Raw genomic sequence first — 20,722 nt, 5'->3', positions numbered from 1 at the left:
TGTACCTTGATACAATACTGTGAAAGGGTGCTATTTTAACATGCTGGTTTTCATTTTCAATTTACTATTATTTTAATTGTCACTTTATTTTTGTATTCAAGAGCTAGGTAGAAGGGACAAGTGAAAATAAAACAGCCACATGTTCTAGTTTGATATATTAAGTGAATGAACAATGACTTCTCTTTATAAGTGAATGTACTTCTTAAACTGTAACATTTTGACACCTAAAGCGTTATCTATAAATCCTAATGCTTCTCTTTTTAAACTGAGTTTTCAACCGTTTCAAATTATAATCATTCCAGGAAGATAATTTTCTATCTAGTTTGAAACACTCCAAAAGAGGAGAAAATATTCAATTTCTTAGATAACTGAGCTAAAATATATCAACTTTCTGTGCTGACAATACAGATACTACTGTAGTCAATACAATATAAAATATCTTTTGCATTGGCTCTTGTTACAAGAAATAGCACAACTATACACATAATAGATGCAAAATATTTATTTGTTGGTTTTGAAAATGGGCATGACCCACCTTTTCCAAACAGAGTGTCTTGGCCCTTTGTACTTCTAACCCAATGGGACTATGAAGAGATTGAGAGCATAAAGGTTGAGCTATCAGGGTCACATGTGTGTCACTGTGGCTAGGTCTATTTTTGCCTACAGATTTGGGTTTCTCATGTGGAATAGAGCCAAATTCTGGACTCCCTCGGGGAAAAAAGTGTTTATAAGAGCAAAATGACCTAAATGTGAAGTCACACAGGTGAATGTAACTCAGGAGGTGCTAAGAAGCAACCTGGCTTCCTTATTCTTCCACCCTCCATCTGCTTCAATCTGCCTCAGCCTGAGCTTAGCAACTTGTCACTCATGTATAGTCTATAAGGTATCCTTTGTAAGGGAGGGAGAAAAGACAAGGGTAAAAATAGAAGAAAATTAAAATGCTTTGATTTAAAAGGGGCTTTCCTGGCTAAACTTGAATGTGAGAAGGGAACCTCATTTTATTCTTCCAACAATTTTCAAAAGAAATGAGATGACACAGTTGCCTTGTCTCCTATGAGGCTGACTCAGTCAGGTCTATCACACCAAAGGCAAGCCACCGACAGCTCAATATGTGACAAAGTTTTGGGGGAATTATAATAATGTGGGTGACTTTACTTCTAAAACTGAAATTTCTTTCTTTTTTTTTTTTTTTGAGACAGAGTATTGCTCTGTTGCCCGGGCTAGAGTGCCATGGCATCAGCCTAGCTCACAGCAACCTCAAACTCCTGGGCTCAAGCAATCCTCCTGCCTCAGCCTCCCCAGTACCTGGGACTACAGGTGTGTGCCACCACACCTGGCTAATTGTTTCTATTTTTAGTAGAGACAGGGTCTCGCTCTTGCTCAGGCTGGTCTCAAACTCCTAACCTCAAGCAATTCCGCACCTCGGCCTCCCAGAGTGCTAGGATTACAAGTGAGAGGCACTGGGCTCTGCTCCTAAAATTTCTTACAAATACATCTTTCAGTATTGAGAAGCTGGATTGCAGCTACTTGTATATTTACTCTCTACAAAAGTATTTTATTCTTAAATAACCTTTAAAATCTAATTTTAAGAATAATATATGGGGGCTGGGAGCGGTGGCTCACGCCTGTATTACTCCTAGCACTTTGGGAGGCCGAGGCGGGTGGATCGCTTGAGGTCAGGAGTTCGAGACCAGCCTGAGTAAGAGCGAGACCCCATCTCTACTAAAAATAGAAAGAAATTATGTGGACAACTAAAAATATATACAGAAAAAGTTAGCCGGGCATGGTGGCGCATACCTGTAGTCCCAGCTACTGAGGCAGGAGGATTGCTTGAGCCCAGAAGTTTGAGGTTGCTGTGAGCTAGGCTGATGACATGGCACTCTAGCTCAGGCAACAGAGTGAGACTCTGTCTCAAAAAAAAAAAAAAAAAAAAGAATAATATATGTTTATTATATGAAGCTTTGAAAATATAGAAAAGATTTTTTTTTTTTTTAAAGAGACAGGGTCTCACTCTGTTGCCCAGGCTGGAGTATAGTGGTGCAATCATAGCTCACTGCATCCTTGAATTCCTGGGTTCAAGCAACCATCCTACCTCATCCTCCCAAGTAGCTAGGACTACAGGTCTGCACCATCACGCCTGGCTAATTTTTTAAATTTTCTGTAGAGATAGGGTCTCACTATGTTGCCCAGGTTGGTCTTCAACTCCTAGGCTCAAGCAAGTCTCACATGTTGTGGTCCCAAAGTGCTGGAATTACAGGTGTGAGTCATTGCACCTGGCCAAGAAAAGTATTTTTAAAGTTAAAAAAAAAAATCACCCATATTTCTACCACCCAAAGATAAATAATCACTTAAAATTGGGGAAGGGGGCAATCTCAGATGGTCAAGACTTGTGGCAAGAATTGACGTAGAAATGTCTTAATCTAGACATTAGCCCAGAGATTGCTCACCTATCCCTGCAAAAGTCTTATTCTCTTAACTCTGAGACAGAGGGAAAATGAATTCTTTCATTGCCAGAGTATGGTAGTAGATGGAGTCTAACAAATAAAGGACAGAATTAAAGAGACAGTCTTATGCTTTCTCCACCCAAGGAGGTAGTAGAGGAAATGACCTGGCATTTCTTAATTTGTTTGGGAACTATGGCTCTACTGAAAAGTAAGCTCTGTTGTAACCCTAAAATGCACCAAGCATAATGCAAGAATGAGAAAACAAGCGCCTGCTGGTCTGCATCTGAACTCTGGGAGGCCAGAGCATCCCCCAATGACAGCTGCTCGAAAACGACCTGGGAAAAGGAAAGGATCCATTGTCAGAGCTGCTTTCCTGAGCATAAATATATGGGAGCAACACATAACATAAGAAAGTCTTATGTAAATATGTAGTAAACAAAACCTAAAACAGAGACTGGATGCAAGATGTTTTCTTATCTAATAAATTAAAAGAGATTAGCAATTTGACTTTCACTGATGTAACAGATACTCTAATGGGCAGCAATTATCTAACAATACAAGAAGGTGAGTGCTACATAACCCTAAGCCACCCTGAGTGTGTGCAGAATGTTACAAGCAGGTCTTCATTCTGGGAAGCAGCTGTCCTTCCTGGCACTCAGCTGAAAGATGGGAAGGAATACAGGGTGGGGAGTGGCTGCTTTGGACTTGGGTGCCATTCAGATGCTGAGTACTTTGAGCATCCTGGAGGCAGAAAAGCAAAGAGATTTCAAGATTTTAAAAAGGAAATTACCTCTAAAGGTCAAGGAATACCCATATTCCTAGGCCTCAGGACTCAGAGTAGAAACCACTCCAGCCCAGTTACTCTGAACTGAATTTACAAGTGAAATAAAATACTTTGAAGTATGTAGGGTTAAAGAATTATAGCTGGGCTAACAACAAACTACACTGGGATTAGGGGTCAAAAGAACTGGGAGACAGCCCAAGCCTTTAATCTGAGACTGTTTCTTTATGTGTAAAGTAGTAATAATACTGCCTTGACCACTTATCAGGGTAGTGTGAGACTAAAAGGAGACAAAATAAGAAAAGTTTAGAGAACGTTAGAAACCATGAAGTTCTACATAAATGCAAGGTACCATTTTAGAAAAAGGAAATCAGAACTTTCATGAGCCTTTGTTTTTTTATCTGTGGAATAAGGCATTCCAGATGACCTCTAAGACTCCTAGTGTTGTAGGATTCCATATGAACTGAATGTTATACCAAGTCAAAGCAGTTGTCAGACGGGTTCTGTAGTCATTATTCTAGATCCTGACAGTGGCCAGAAAGAGGTGTGTTTGAGAGGGCATGGTTCCTGATTTAGGTGTTTTTTTGTGAAGATAAAAAAGAGTCAGGAGTTTAAGAGTAAACTGCCCAAAGAACATGAAGAATAACTTTCTTTTCCTTTCTGCTGTGTAATTAATCAGACAAAGTACAAAAGACACCATTTTATTTTATAATCATGCAATCACATACATTTAACTAGAAAGCATAAAGAATCCCTGTACTCAATCACAAAAATTTTTAGTCTAGTTTGGACACAAAAGCACAAATGAAACATAAGTGATACCAAAAAAATGTACAATATAATTAATACTATATCATTTGGTAGGAAATATCAAAACTGTAAATAATTTTGAATTTTGATTTGTAAACAAATTTGACCAAGCGGTCAATGAAAATCACCTTATTATTCCAAATATAATCCTTGCAATGAGATTTTAATGGTTTCTAGATAAATAAGGTGCTATTGTATGGATGCCTACATAGTCAAGAGCCAAGAAGTATATAAAAATAAGGGTCGTGCCGGGCGCGGTGGCTCACGCCTGTAATGCTAGCACTCTGGGAGGCCGAGGTGGGTGGATCGCTCGAGGTCAGGAGTTCAAGACCAGCCTGAGCAAGAGCGAGACCCCGTCTCTACTAAAAATAGAAAGAAAATTATCTGGCCAACTAAAATATATATATAGAAAAAAAATTAGCCAGGCATGGTGGCATATGCCTGTAGTCCCAGCTACTGGGGAGGCTGAGGCAGTAGGATAGCTTAAGCCCAAGAGTTTGAGGTTGCTGTGAGCTAGGCTGATGCCACGGCACTCACTCTAGCCCGGGCAACACAGCGAGACTCTGTCTCAAAGAAAAATAAATAAAAATAAGGGTCGTGAGCGATCCAAATAGCTGTCATTAAGTTTAAGTACTAAAGCAGGGTATTCCAACCTAAACTCTACTGGAGATCCTGGTTTCCGGACCCCAGAGCAGATTAGACACGGAAATTGGAAGTAGAGCAGATTACCAAGAGATGAACACAATGGTCACATCTTACCTATAGTGGAGAAGAAAGAAAAGCTGTAAAAAGCAGTACCACACAGCTCAGTATTTTGGAAAGCATTATTTCATAGTAGGAGAACTGCCATTTGTAGTCATGGCTTTTTTTTTTTTTTTTTTTTTTTGAGACAGTCTCACTCTGTCACCCTGGGTAGAGTGCAGTGGCATCATCATAGCTCACTGCAGCCTCAAACTCCTGGGCTTAAGTAATCCTCCTGCCTCAGCCTCCAGAGTAGCTGAGACTACAGGCACATGCCACAATGTGAGGCTAATTTTTCTATTTTTAGTAGTGACAGGGTCTCACTCTTGTTCAGGCTGGTCTCAACACCTGAGCTCAACCAATCCTCCCAACCTCAGCCGCCCAGAGTGCTAGTTATTTGGGGTTTTTTTTTCTTTTAAAGAGACAGGATCTTACTCTGTTACACATGCTGGAGTGCAGTGGTATGATCATAGTTCACTGCTGCCTCAAACTCCTGGGTTCAAGTGATCCTCTTGTCTCAGCCTCCTGAGTAGCTGGGACTACAGGTGCATGCGACCATGCCCAGCTAATTTCTCTTATTTTTTTTGTAGCAATGGGGTCTCACTATGTTGTCCAAACTGGTCTGGAACTCCTGGCCTCAAGCAATCCTCCCGCCTTGGCCTCCCGAGCAGCTGGGATTACAGGTGCAAGCCACTGCACCTGGCTCAGTACAGTCATGGCTTTAAATCAACAAGAAAAACTACTCTATATAAAAGTTACTATCAAAATTTTTTCATATAGTGTTTTTATATTTTAAACTTTCAAGAGTTTAGTTTCAGTATTGGGATGATTCATCCCCACGTGGAACATCTTATTACAGAAATGTTGTGTGTATGAAAACTCTACTAAACCAATATACACACAGGAAAATATAAGCTCATCAGTGAAGGTCTTTATTGGAAACGTGCTAATTATGTATTATCTGTATGGTAAAGTGATAGCAAAATGCTCTTAGATATCTAGTCTAACTTCCTGGAAAAGCTGTTAACTAAATAAATTTATAAATAAAAGATAAGCTGTAGGTCTATCTTTTTCAGAATGTTCTATTAGTCTTTTTCTATTGATAAAAATATTAGAGCCAACAAGAGATAACAGAGTGTGAATAGTAGCACAACTAGATCAAAGTGGGAGAGCCTGAAAGATCAGCTGGGATAAGAGCAAGAGAAGGAAGAAGCTTCAGAAAGAAATTATGTAGAAAAAAATGGAATGGGAAGAAAAACAAGAAGAGATCAGAATCTTTGAAGAAGCAGGTGGGGGCATAAAGGCAACCTGGAGAGGCTGACAAATGTCCTGGGGAAGAGGAAACAAGTGTGACAAGTGCTGAACTATAGGGCTGGGCTAAATGCTTTTATTTCTCAAAAATGTTGAAAACAAGACTATACGTGAAGCTTTTTAAAATAATTCTTGCTTAGGCAGAGGGTATTAGAACATAGTTTAACTGTTTCCTCACTTGTCTAATGTAGTTACATTCAATTTTGAACAACAAAGTTTTTTTTGGTATCCAAAGTAACTTTTACTGGTAAGTAGTGAAAAATCTAGGTTTCTTTCTTATCCAGCTGGCAGCTATTTGTTTTATATGCTCTACCCTGTTTCTAAAAAGGACTCTGAACTACCTGATGTGGGACCCTGTTCCTCTTAACAAGTGGACTTCTTTGTTTTGGCCATTTTTTTTAGCCCCAACCCATGACTGAATGGCTGCTACCTTTCCTCCTCCTCCTAACTCCATCAAATGCTTTCAGGGACAGGAAGTGACAACACCAAAGTGCCACACCATAGCATTATGACCTTCAACCACTGAGGTGTACTTCCCAATTTCCCAGGCTTGAGCAATGTAAGCCTTACAGAAATAACTTTGTTTCTTATTTTCACAAGATATCATTGAGAATAATTCATTTACCAAAAATAATAGACAAGTATAGTCTCTGTCATTAAACTTAGGCTTTTCCCCCTGCAAAGATACTATATATGAAACATCTACTTATTCTCTCACTAACTGGACTTTTATACTTAATGTCCAGTGTATCCACTTTTTTCTGGATAGGAAACTATCATAACTTCTCTCCATTTCTCCTGCCCCCTTCAATGAGCTAGGTAATTTCTTGCTCTAAAATCAGTGCATGTCTCTCCTTATCACAGACTACCCATTAACCTCTTAACTAAGTTGTTCTTGACCAATTTTCTGTCCTAGTAAAGGACAAACATTTCTACCTATATTCATGGCTCACTAATGACAACAAACAATAAGGGAGGCATACATAAGTTTGAAAAAACTTCAGAGTAGCTTCTGGTACAAGCAAGGTCCATGTGACTGAGAATTACCATTTGAACAACCAAATTTCTAAAAGGCAATCTGCAGGTAATAAAGATATAAAAGCCAAAGCAGAAATAAAAGACATAGCAAAATCCTTTAGTATGTGGTTTTTTTCCCACAGAGAGATGTATAAATATTCCTTATGAGAGAGGTAAAAAACAAGAGCCACTGTCTCAAGCTTTTTTTTTTCTGAGACAGAGTCTCACTCTGTTGCCTGGGCTAGAGTGCTGTGGCATCAGGCTAGCTCACAGCAACCTCAAACTCCTGGGCTCAAGCAATCATATTTCCTCAGCCTCCAGAGTAGCTAGGACTACAGGCATGCACCACCATGCCTGGCTAATTTTTTATATATATATTTTTTAGTTGTCCAGATAATTTCTTTCTATTTTTTTAGTAGAGATGGGGGTCTCGCTCTTGCTCAGGCTGGTCTCGAACTCCTGAGCTCCAACAATCCACCCTCCTCGGCCTCCCAGAGTGCTAGGATTACAGGCGTGAGCCACTGCACCTGGTCTGTCTCAAGCTTTTTATCTAAGGATAAAGTCCCCTATCCAACCTAAAACGTCTACAGCAGCCATAAATCTGAAATCACAGTAATACCATTGAGTTCTCCAGGGGTTGGCAGGATTTTTGAAAAAAACATTTCAATAGTTATTTTCTTAATTATACAAAATAATGAAATGTTTGCTATAACTTTAGGTGCTCTGTGCTAAGCTAGTATCCTGGGTCAAAGAGACATGATGCAAACCAAAGAACAGGCCTCTTTCAGAATGGCTGTGATAGAGCAGAGACACTGCTCTTCCCAGAGTGGGCCTGGAGGGCTGGGACCTGGAGGCAGCAGATAGAGCTAAGAACCTTATAGGGGAAAAGTCACTCAAAGCCTCATTTTCTACTGGGCAGGGTGCAGCTTGCCTGTCAGCTTTTTCTCCAATAAGTGCATAAATAGTTGGGTAATATTCTAAGGTGAGGACTTTGTGACTCATTAAGTAACTGCAAGTAACAAAGGGAACTGTAAAGGACTTTATGGTCCTGGATCTAGTGTATTTTTTTTTTTTAGAGACAGGGTCTCACTGTGTCACCCAGGCTGGAGTACAGTAGCATGATCATAGCTCACTGAAGCCTCGAACTTCTGGGCTCAAGCAGTCCTCCCACCTCTGCCTCCCGAGTAGCTGGGACTACAGGTGCACACTACTAAACCCAGCTAATTAAAAAAAATTTTTTTTTTATAGACAGCATCTCACTACGCTGCCCAGGCTGGAACTCCTGGCCTCAAATAATCCTACCACCTCGGCCTCCCAAAGTGCCAGGATTACATGGGCAAGCTACCACACCTGGCCTGGATCTACTCTATTACAACTTTTGAGCTCCTCTAATGATGTGGAGTTCCCATACACTCTGCTCTCGTAGAAGAACCTAAAAAGGATGAAGGGAATCAATACTTCTGTCGTTTAGAGAGGAATCAGTGACAATTTGGGGGTAACCTCCAGCTCAGTTTTCCAGTTACTTTTCCATTTCAGACATACATTTACCATTAAGAGGGAGAGGGCACATTTTGGAAACATTTCTTTAACTGCATACTTAGGACTCTGACCTAACAATAGGAATATGGAGAATGAATGAGTTCCAAGGATGGTAATTGCTTGTATCTTAAGAAACTACAGAGACCAAAAACACATTACAGGGTATTCCAGACACAACACAGATTCAAACTTAATAAAATATTGAATGGGGAGGTGGGAACCACAGTAGCTGACTTCTGACACATGAAAAACAAAAGTAGTTTTAGGAATAGTGGGAGAGGGAATTATTTCAAGATTTTCCTGTATTGTCTATGCATTTAAAAAAAGAAAAAAGAAAACAAAACAAAAAAGAAAATTTCTTCATAGACCCCACTGATTTTCTCACAGATTGGGTTATTTTATCAATTTGAGAGGAATTAAAGTTCCTTCATTAAACAAAGGAATAAACATTAACTACCTCTTGTTGTGGAAAGAAATTTTAGGTCTACTAAACTACTGAAGATTAAGAGAACATCACTACAGTCAATCAGAATGCAATCCTTCCCAATTTGCACTTGTAGGGCACTAGTAAACACTGTTCAGTCGTTAAACTGAATTTCATTATATTAAACAAACATCTTTTACTTTACTGTTAAAAAATACTTCCCTGCAGGGTAAGAGATTAAACACAAAAGCGATATCCAGCTTCTCTCCAGGAAATTACTAAAGGGAAAAAAGTGTTTAAAATCAAACAAGGAGCATGTACCAGTGCTTTAAACACTCCCTGCCCCCACCCCCATCCCTGTCTTCCATTAAGGTTCTAGATCTTTTAGGGCCTGGCTTTGTTGGTAAGTAGTTTGGGAAAGTCACCTTGGTGAACAGATGGATTTTCTTCCTTTAAGGTTAACACCATCACTCTGAGGGATGGCAAATCAATCGTCACAAAGAAACCTTCTCGTCTCACTAAGTATTTCCCACTAAAATATGGCATTCCTGATAGAATTTATTTTGTAATATGAAAATGAGACTAAAAAATGACTCAAAAAAAAAAAAAAGAAAGTAAAAGAAAAGATGATTAATAGGTTGTGTCCCTTCTGCAATAAGGCTGAAAATAAGGCTAAAGAATGGGCCAAAATGCCCTGCAAACGGACCCACTAGGTAACTAGCAGTCCAATGAACATGACATTCAAGAGCTTTCCTTACACAATTTTCTGTCCCTAACAAGTTCCTGTAGCTCTTAGGCTGTAGGTTTCAGTTTAAGGAAACAAGGTGACAGGAGTCACCAACTCAGGGTCCTCAAATATCCAAGAGTCCCACAGGCCTAGCCCCTCCACACCCACCTCATCATCACTGTCAGAAGTCTCAGAGTCTGACGAGGCCGCAGGCTGACTCACAGGTGGCTCCTTCTCCTCAGAGTCACTGCGCTTCCGCTTTGCCAGGGACAAGAGCTCCTAATAGGGCAGAAATAATCACATTAGTTTTGTTCAACAAAGAATGTCCAATAAAATGCCCACCCTCTCTAGATCTCTTTCACATCTCTCTGCTTTCAACAGAAGGACATCATCATGGGGACATCCATCACGTGAATAGACTGATTGCAGTATTCCTAGGTGCTCAAGAAATGTTTCCAAAATGTGCCCCCTCCCTCTTAATGGTAAATGTATGTCTGAAATGGAAAAGTAACTGGAAAACTGAACTGGAGGCTACCCCCAAATTGTCACTGATTCCTCTCTAAACAACAGAAAGTACTGATTCTCAGGGACTGATAATAACCATGTTTACAAAGGTAATTTGCCCACTGTTTTAACTGGTATATCTAACTAATAGTCCAAGCATCCCTTTTATTAAATTGTATGGTAACACTGGCATTTGTGGGCTGTTTTGAATAAGCTTACAAATTATAAATTGGTCATTTTATATTTTGAATGCTTAAATCAGGAAAAAAAAGTATACTTCTGGTGTTTAATTCAGGTTCTGAAAACAAACAGTGAGTATGGCCACTACAACAGAATTCTAATTTGACAACCCCTATATTCCCATTCACCACCTCTGCTTTGCCTGGTGATTTAAGTGAGATTAGAGGGCCAGGGAGGTGCCAGTAAGCAAGCCATGGCTACAACCAGGATTTGCTGTCACATGGTTCCCTTGCTTCCTTTACTTCTCTCCAACTCAGTCTAGTCACTCAAAAACACAACAAAAGTTTACCAGCTCTGCTCTCTGCTAATACCAATACCAGTCCACAATTATACTGTACTTGCTAGATGCCAGGTACTTTTCTAAGCATTTGATGTTTAATCTTTACAACAACCCACAGCAAGTTATTATTATCATCTCATTCCCATTTAAAGATAAAGAAACTAAGGAGCAGGAGAAAGGTTAAGTAACTTACCCAAGCTGTGTAACTTACCTAGTAACACAGCTAGTACATGATAGAGCCAGGATTCAAACCTGGGCAGACAGAATCCTGGCTCCTAATTTAGTCATGGTTTACTAGTCTAAACATTTTTCCCTTCTGCCAAAAGAGACAAAATACAGCTAATAAACACTAGTAGTATTATTCCTTGATGATCATGGTGGTATACAATTATAGGTCAAGTGCCAAGACAGATTTTAACATAATAGACAGCTACAAAGTATCTGTTTCCTTCTTCCAGTCTCTTTCTATTTTAAGAGTATACCCTCCTTCCTTGGCCAGAATGAGAAACGACCTTCTCAGATTAAACAGCTGACACTCTCCCTTGTTCATAAGCAGTCATAAAATGTTACTCTTCTCATTTCATTAGAGAGAGCTAGCATAACAATTTCCTCAAAAGGCTTAAGACTGTAAGAATACTATACGCTTTCATACCCAAATGGTAACTCTACAGACCAAATGCAAATTATAGAAATATCTGTGTGTATGGTCTTTTTAAAAGTTGAGGTATAATTTATATACAGTATATTTTTTCCTTTCTAATGTATAGTTCTATGAGTTTGACAAACCCATACGGTTTAACCACTACCACAGTCAAGATATAAGATAGTTCTGTCATCCCCCCAAATTCCCTTATCTTCCTTACTTACTTACCTCCTCCCATTCCCTGGCAACCACAAACCTGTTTTCTGTTCCTATAGATTTGCCTATTACAGAATGTCATATAGATGGAATCATAGAGTACACAGCCTTTTGAGTCTGGCTTCCTTCACTTGGTATAATGCATTTGAGATTCACCCATGATGCAACATGTATCAGTATTTGAGTTTGTCCCTGTTTATTGCTAAGTAGTATTCCACTGTATAGATGTATCACAACTTGTTTAACCATTCACCAATAGAAAAATATTTGGGTTGTTTCCATTTTGGGGCGATTAATATATATCCATGTACAAGTTTCTGTGTATGGCCAGGCGCTGTGGCTCACGCCTGTAATCCTAGCACTCTGGGAGGCTGAGGCAGGAGGATTGCTTGAGGTCAGGAGTTCAAGACCAACCTGAGCAAGATTTAGACCCTGCTTCTACTAAAAAAAAAAAAAAAAAAAAAGTTTCTGTGTAAGTGTAAGTTTTTATTTGACTTGAGTAAATACTTAGGAGTGGGATTGCTGGGTTGTACAGTATATAGTAATTTGTTTATGGCCTTTACTGTTACTTTTCTTTCATTATTACCTTAATGCAAATTTATAAACTTTAGAAAGCCTTCTGGTAAGTAATCTCTTCTCTGACCCCTTGAGGGTCACAAATAGACTAGAATTCTTATTTTAATACTAACTCATTTTAACAGAGATTTGGATACAGTATCAAATACTTCCCTGAAACATTAACTATTATATGCAGTAGATATCTATTAAAAGTTACTGTAACTAAGTGTTAAGATATTCGTACTGCCTTCCTGTTAAAGAGGTTCCACTCTATACTAAAAACCTAACAAATGGCTCTTCCACATCAATGAACAATTGCATGTAAAAAGCACAGTCCCTCTTCTACTACATTAAATACCATATTAACAACAGTATCATGCTCGCTTCTGCAGCACATGTACTAAAATTGGAACGATACAGAGAAAATTAGCATGTAATTATATTTAAAAAAATTTTTTTTAAAAAACCCAATAGTATGGAGATAAAAAAGACCCTCTTAATGATGTGAAAGATGCACTTTCTACAACTTGAGGATTGTATAGGAAGTTACTGGGGGAAATCACAGCAAGGTTATTCTTTTTAGTTCAATCCTTTAGTTCAACCTATTGAGGGCTCATAATAGACAGCTGGATACACCAATGTGCAACCAAACAGTCTTCCCAACACTGCACATATAAAGAGACCCATCAGATTTGTCAGGGGTAACTTATCAAACATGGGTACTCTAAAAAGCCAATCTGAGGCCAGGCGTGGTGGCTCATGCCTGTATTCCTAGCACTCTGGGAGGCTGAGGCCGGAGGATCGTTTGAGCTCAGGAATTCGAGATCAGCCTGAGCAAGAGCAAGACCCCGTCTCTACTAAAAAAATAGAAAGAAACTAGCTAGGTTGGTCGCGGTGGCTCACGCCTGTAATCCTAGCACTCTAGGAGGCCGAGGCGGGTGGATCGCTCGAGCTCAGGAGTTCGAGACCAGCCTGAGCAAGAGTGAGACCCCGTCTCTACTAAAAATAGAAACAAATTATCTGGCCAACTAAAAATATATATACACAAAAAATTAGCCGGGCATGGTGGCGCATGTCTGTAGTCCCAGCTACTCGGGAGGCTGAGGCAGTAGGATCTTTTAAGCCCAGGAGTTTGAGGTTGCTGTGAGCTAGGCTGACGCCACGGCACTCACTCTAGCCCGGGCAACAGAGTGAGACTCTGTCTCAAAAAAAAAAAAAAAAAAAGAAATTAGCTGAGCAACTAAAAAAAAAAAAAAATATATATATATATAAAATTAGCCGGGCACAGTGGCGCATGCCTGTAGTCCCAGCTACTCAGGAGGCTGAGGCAGTAGGATTGCTTGGGCCCAGGAGTTTAAGGTTGCTGTGACCTAGGCTGACGCCAATGGCACTCTAGCCCTGGCAACAGAGTGAGACCCTGTCTTAAAAAAAAAGGCCAATCTGAAACTGATCCAGGCACAAGGCATAGGTCTATCTGTAGCTCCTTCCTGCCAGCCCACTTCTCTATGCCACCCTAGTTGAGACAACATTTCTGTGTGTCCAGTGGATTCTCTCACCGCCATCCCTTTATTTCATCTCATGCAGTGAAAACTTTCCCTATTTATCTCAACATTCCTCTAGGGGAATGGAATGTGGGGTGCCAGGATGGTATATCAAATTTAGACTGAACTAAAGATCTGCTTAAAATAATGCCAATGCCCAACCTATTATAGGTATAGCTGTGCAGAGTCCACATCTGGCTTCTAGAGCAATTTCATTAATATTGCTTAAAAGCCATATTTAACATTAAACTAGACCACAAAAACTGAGACCCCAAAAATAAAGCAAGAAAAGGAGAATAAAAGCCCATATAAATAAACTTCAAGAGGTTTTTATAGCTAATCAGCACACAGATCTTTTTCACTTATTCATTCTACAAATATAACTAATGTAAATAATCCCTACCAGCTAAGATGTCCAAATATCCTGGTTTGCCCAGGACTGTCATGGTTTTAGCACTAGAAGTCCTGCATTCTGGGAAACTCCTCAGTTCTAGACAAACTGGGATGGTTGGTCATCCTACTACCATTATGTACCATGCCCTGGGTAGAGAGTAGCAGAAAAGATATATGGTCCTTGTCCTCACAGAATTTGAAATCAAGTGTGGGAGACAGACAATAAGAAACAATGAATTACATCAAATGATAAGCGCTAAGAAGGAAATCAGTCAAGTCAGCGGTCCCCAACCTTTTTGGCACCAGGGACCAGTTTATGAAAGACAATTTTTCCACAGATGGGTGGGAGGGATTGGTTCAGGATGATTCAAGCACATTACATTTACTGTGCACTATATTACGGTGTCACTTGCCACTCACTGATAGGGTTTGTTTTTTTTTTGAGACAGAGTCTCACTCTGTTGCCCAGGCTAGAGTGCCGTGGCGTCAGCCTAGCTCACAGCAACCTCAAACTCCTGGGCTCAAGCGATCCTACTGCCTCAGCCTCCCGAGTAGCTGGGACTACAGGCATGCGCCACCATGCCCAGCTAATTTTTCTCTATATATTTTTAGCTGTCCATATAATTTCTTTCTATTTTTAGTACAGATGGGGTCTTGCTCTTGCTCAGGCTGGTCTCGAACTCCTGACCTCGAGTGATCCTCCTGCCTCAGCCTCCCAGAGTGACTGATAGGGTTTTGATATGAGTCTGCAAGCAATTGATTCCTTATGGTCTCTGTGCAGTCGAACCTCTCTGCTAATGATAATCTGTATTTGCAGCCACTGCTATTTGAGCCAGTGCTAGCATCACTGCCTCAGCTTCACCTCAGATCATCAGGCATTAGAGTCTCATAAGGAGCACGCACCTAGACCCCTTGCAGGCGCAGTTTACAGTAGGGCTTGCACTTCTATGAGAATCTAATGCCTCTGCTGATCTGACCCAGGCGGAGCTCAGATGGTGATGCTTCACCTGATGTGAGCAAAGGGGAGCAGTTGTAAATACATATGAAGCTTCTGCCGCTCACCTCCTCGCTGGGTGAGGGCGGGGTGGGGGAGAGATGGGGTTGGGGACCACAGAGTCAAGCAAATGGAGGGCCTATCCACAGTACAGTGACTGGGGAGGTTTCTCTGAAGCAATGGCACTTAGGCTGAGACTAGAAACTTTCGGAGAGGAAACAAGGGTGCAGTTTTCTGGACAGAGGCCTTCAGATGAAACAGCTAAGTCCCCGAAGCTGATAACAGCTTGGCTTAGTCAAAGAACTGAAAGAGAAACAGTGTGGCTAAAGCTTAGCAGGCAAAGGGAAGAATGGAATGAGACGGGTTAGAGGTAAGAAGAAAACAGATGATTCTTAGTTTTATAAAGCAGGGTCAGGAGCACAGATTTTATTTGAAGGCAGTGGGAAGCCATCAAATGGTTTTAAGCAGGGGAGTAACCCAATCTGCCAAGGGTTTTTAAAAGAGCACTACTAGAAAAACAAATAAAAACAAAACAAGAGGGGCCAGGATAGGAGAGCAGAGAGGAGCCAAAAGGAACCCACAGCAGTCTCATCAGAGTGGACTGTGGCCACAGGGACAGAGAGAAGTGGGAGGACTTGAGAGATGATGAAGAAATAATAACACTTCATAGAGTTTTAAATTTAAGATGTTAATTCCTAGTCTTCCCTTCATAGCAAAACTGTTGGTAGAGAAACATGATTAAAACAGTGGATACTGGTTACTTTTCAGGAGTAAGGAAGGGAGCCATTATATGCATATATGTTTGTGGGAGAAGGAAGTATTTTTGGTATTGTTGGAACTCTTTCAACAAGCCTATATTATTTTTTTCAATAATAATAATAAAACAAACCAAGGCGGGCGCAGCGGCTCAGGCCTGTAATCCTAGCACTTTGGGATGCTGAGGCAGGATGATTGCTTGAGGCCAGGAGTTCAAGACCAGCCTGAGCAAGAGCAAGACCCTGTCTCTACAAAAAATAGAAAAATTAGCCGAGCATGGTGGCATGCACCTGTAGTCCCAGCTACTTAAGAGGCTGAGGTGGGAGGATCACTTGAGCCCATGAGTTTGAGGCTGTAGTGAGCTGATAACCCTATTGCATTCTAGCCTGGGTGACAGAGCAAGAACCTGTCTCAAAAAAAAAAAAAAAAAAATCAAAACAATGAACAAACAAAAACCATTCTAAAGTAATAATTCCAAAGTGGAAGTATAACAATCTTTTAAATTGCACATGATTGGGACTCAATGTAGTAGCTTTCCCCTCAAATTTCCAGCAAAGCAATTATAATTGTACATAAAAATATTGAGTTATATAAATGCCCACAATGTTGCAGAACTGACAAAATGTTTTCAACTCATTCAAAATAAAAGCCACATAAAAGTTGGCTGGGCACAGTGGCTCACGTCTATAATCTTAGCACTCTGGGAGGCTGAGGCCGGAGGATTGCTTCAGCTCAGGAATTCGAGACCAGCCTGAGCAAGAGTGAGACCCTGTCTTTACTGAAAATCAAAAAATTAGCCAGGCACAGAGGCAAGCACCTATAGTCCTAGCTACTCGGGAGGCTGAGGCAGGAGGATGGTTTTAGCCCAGGAGTTTGAGGTTGCAGTGAGCTATGATGACACCACTGCACTCAACCCAGAGTGACTACATAAAAGTTAACAGACAGAGAGAGACAGAGATTTTACTATTATTACTTGTTTTTACTTAGTTCCCTTCTCCCAATACACTTTCTAAATAATATACATTACTATTCTTTAAAGAAGAGATATCAGTATTATAAGTAGAGGGGTTGGAGCAAGAACCCCCACACTGATGTGTCCCTTATCTCTTTAAGTAATCTCATAATCAGGTTAGAAAACCTCCCACCATGGATGTGCTTAGTAGCATTTATTATACTTATTCAACAAAGATTTATAAGTGCCTACTCTGTGTCAGGTAAGCATTATTTTCAACTACCTATTTGATGTCTCCACTTGGATATCTCATAGACACTTTAAACTCCACACATCCAAGACTGAACTGAGGATCTTTACCTCTAAACCTGATTCTCCTCCATGGTTTCCTGTCTCATGCCAGAGTCTGTTATCCATTCCTTATACCTCCTCTTCTCATTCCAGTATCCAATCAGTCTTCAAGTGCTCTCAGTCCTACATCCTGAATATTATGTCTATTCCATTCCACTATCTGTCATCTCCATAACTATCATACCAATCCAAGTCAGTCCTTCATTCAACAAATACTGACAGAGTGCCTACTGCACACAGGCACTGTTCTAGGTGCCAGGGGTACTGCAGTGAACAAATATGCTTGCCCTCCTAGAGCTTCCATTCTAGTGCAACTTATATTCTCTACCTTCTCTCACCTGGACTTCTCTATCTGCCACCTAAATAATGTCCCTCCTCTACATTCAGTGTAAGTGAGCTGATAAAAAGGCAAATCTGAATATCTCTTTCAGCTTAAAATCCTTCAGTGGCTTCTTTTTACTCTCAGAATAAAGTTCAAAGTTCTTAACATTGCCAATATGGCCCTGCCAGTGGCTTTAAAACTATTTCTTTCAGAACAGTGGCCATGGAAGTCAGAATCCCCTAAGGTGTGTGTAACAATTCACCTGCCAAATCTAACTAGAAAAAAATTAAAAAATTAAAAAAAAACTAAAACTTTTTCTTTTGAGGACGTTGGGACCTTAAGACAGGAGACTGCCAACCTCCTCATTTGCTAGCAAAACACCTCTTTCCTTCTCCTCAAACTACTTGTCCTCGTTCTTCTGATGCAGCTTTGGGGATAAGTGCCAAATTCGGTAACAGAATTTGGTATCCCTGCATGGGCTCATTGGTGTCCTGGTGGAATGGCACCCCACGACTGCTGGAAGAGGCAGGGAGCAGTCCTGGGTCAAAGCCATGGGTCTTCACAGGTAGGAGCAACTTCTTTTCGAGGTGAGAGAGCAAGGGACAGCCCCAGCAGCTGCTGGAGCCTGTTTTAGCTCTGGGGAACTCCTGTCTCTGTCTTCCCAAAGTAGAAGTAGCTCCCCACAACCTGAATTGAATTGAGGATAAGGAAACAGATTTGGGAATCATTGCAACAGCCAAGGCCATTTGTAAGTAAAGTTCCCCAGGGCACCAAGACCCTGTTTCCCACCATATGGTGGGGTTGGGGTGGGGTTCAGATCATCCCATTGGATTTGTTTTGAGTCGCCAACTGGGGTTGGAAGTCAAGACGTTGAGTGGAACTAGGGAACCTGGTTTGGACTGAACTCATCTGCAGTTCCCAGGGAACCAGGGGGTATTGGGAGATGTTGGTTCTTTTGCCTGAGAGAATTTGGTTCTCGTTTTGTGGTTCACAAGATTGTCTTAGTTGAAGATGGGATGAATCAGAACCTTTAAAAACTCTTTACTTCTGCTCAGAAGCAGGACATTGGACTTTAAGATGGGAGTCTACCAACCTTCTCATTTGCTGGCAAATTAATAAACTCCTCTTGGCCGGGTGCAATGGCTCACGCCTATAATCCTAGCACTCTGGGAGGCCGAGGTGGGAGGATCGCTCGAGGTCAGGAGTTCGAGACCAGCCTGAGCAAGAGTGAGACCCCCATCTCTACTAAAAATAGAAAGAAATTAGCTGGACAACTAAAAATATATATAGAAAAAATTAGCCGGGCATGGTGGTGCATGCCTGTAGTCCCAGCTACTCGGGAAGCTGAGGCAGGAGGATCGCTGGAGCCCAGGAGTTTGGGGTTGCTGTGAGCTAGGCTGACGCCATGCCACTCTAGCCCAGGCAACAGAGTGAGACTCTGTCTCAAAAAAAAATAAAAGAATAAACTCCTCTTTCCTTCTCCTCAAAAAAACAAACAACAACAAAAAAAGTTTTCTTTTTAACCTCAGCCCATAGTAAAATAAACTATACCTCATGACCCACTATACACATATATATATACATGAAACACAAATTCATGGAACGATACTTATCTTTACTATGTATAACACACTTGACGTTTTCTATTCTATTCAATTTCATTTTTATTTATTTATTGAGAGACAGAGTCTCATTCTGTCACCCAGGCTAGAGCACAGTGGCATGATCACAGCTCACCGTAACCTCATGATCTTCCCACCTCAGCCTCCGAATAGCTAAGACTACAGGCACAGGCTACCACACCTCGCTCATTTTTAAATTTTTTGTAGAGACAGGGTCTCCCTGTGTTGCCCAGGCTGGTCTCAAACTCTTGGCCTCAAGTGATCCTCCTGCCTCAGCCTCCCAAAATGCTGGGATTACAGGTGTGAGGCACCATGCCCGGCCTCAATTTCATTTTTATTTTTAATGCTGGTTGTAATCCACTAAACTGACTTCTCCATCCTCAAAGAGTCAGAACAGAATCTACCTCTGCAGTTTCATTTGTGCCACATTCTTTTCAACTATCCAACTACTTATGTTCCAGTCACGCTGAGTTTCTTTCAGTTTTGTGAGGATAGTAGGTCCTTTTTGACTCATTTCTTTTGTAGATGCAGGGCCCTCAACCATGAACATTCAACACCCTTCCCTTTACTCTTCAGTCTTCTAATCTCCTTTTCCTTAACACATATTCCAGGTCTCAGTTTAAATGTCATTCTTGTCAGGCTAGCATAGGGTCCCTGGTCATACTTTCATAATATTCATGTTCTTCCTTCATAGCTTATAGTGCAACTGAAAGGAAATGACTCTTTGAGCAATGCCCCAATTCCCATCTCTCTCTCGCTTCACTCTAACCTCCTTGAAGGTGGAAACTGCTTCCATTTTGTTCACCCAATAGCACTAGTGCCTAGCACTGTCTAACACATTTGCTGAAAGATGAACAATCTCTACCCTTGAAGGAACTTATATTCTAGGAAGGGAGCAATAAACACAATGTGCTTCTGAAGATGGGTTTTTTCTTTTTTTGAGACAGGGTCTCGCTCTGTCACCCAGGCTACAGTGCAGTGGCATCATCATAGCTCACTGCAACTTCAAACTCCTGGGCTCAAACAATTCTCCTGACTCAGCCTCCCAAGTAGCTGGGGCTACAGGTGTGCGCCACCACACACGACTAATTTTTCTATTTTTTGTAGAGACAGGGTTTCACTCTTGCTCAGGCTGGGGTTTTGTATTTTTGTTGAAAACTTCACTGTCAAAGTTTCCATGGGACACACTCTTACAGCACTATTTCTAATGAAAAACCTAGTAAAATTAACAAATGAGTTACATCAAGCTAGATGCAACATTATGACACAAATTAAAAACTTCACAAGTTAACATTAGCACTTCTCACAAATTTATCCTAGACTTCAAAAACTGCCTTTGATTAATGTGAAAACTATATTAATGAGAAGTACAACTTTTAAATTTCTCAAGTTTTATGGGGAAGGTTTATAGAAGGATACATTATAACAATGATATTTTTTACATGTAATGCCTGAAAATTGTTCCCAGAAAACACTTACGGTGCTTATTCTCTCAAATACAAATTTAATTATTGTGGGCTTGGTGAAGTGGCTTACACCTGTAATCCTAGCACTCT

At 40.7% G+C, this 20,722-nt stretch overlaps 1 protein-coding gene across 1 annotated transcript in view; it reads right to left on the bottom strand.

Moving 5' to 3' along the window:
• Positions 1-20,722, bottom strand: part of RTF1 (RTF1 homolog, Paf1/RNA polymerase II complex component) — a 54,476-nt gene that overhangs the window by 28,456 nt on the left and 5,298 nt on the right. The window contains exon 2 of the mRNA XM_045537460.1: positions 9,963-10,073. Coding sequence (XP_045393416.1) covers positions 9,963-10,073 — 111 coding nt within the window. The remainder of the gene's footprint in view (positions 1-9,962; positions 10,074-20,722) is intronic.

The sequence above is a fragment of the Lemur catta genome, chromosome 1 (genome assembly GCF_020740605.2).
Source record: "Lemur catta isolate mLemCat1 chromosome 1, mLemCat1.pri, whole genome shotgun sequence".
Classification (NCBI taxonomy): Eukaryota; Metazoa; Chordata; class Mammalia; order Primates; family Lemuridae; genus Lemur; species Lemur catta.
The sequence above is the reverse complement of the archived record's forward strand: the minus strand, read 5'-3'. Positions and strand labels throughout refer to the sequence as shown.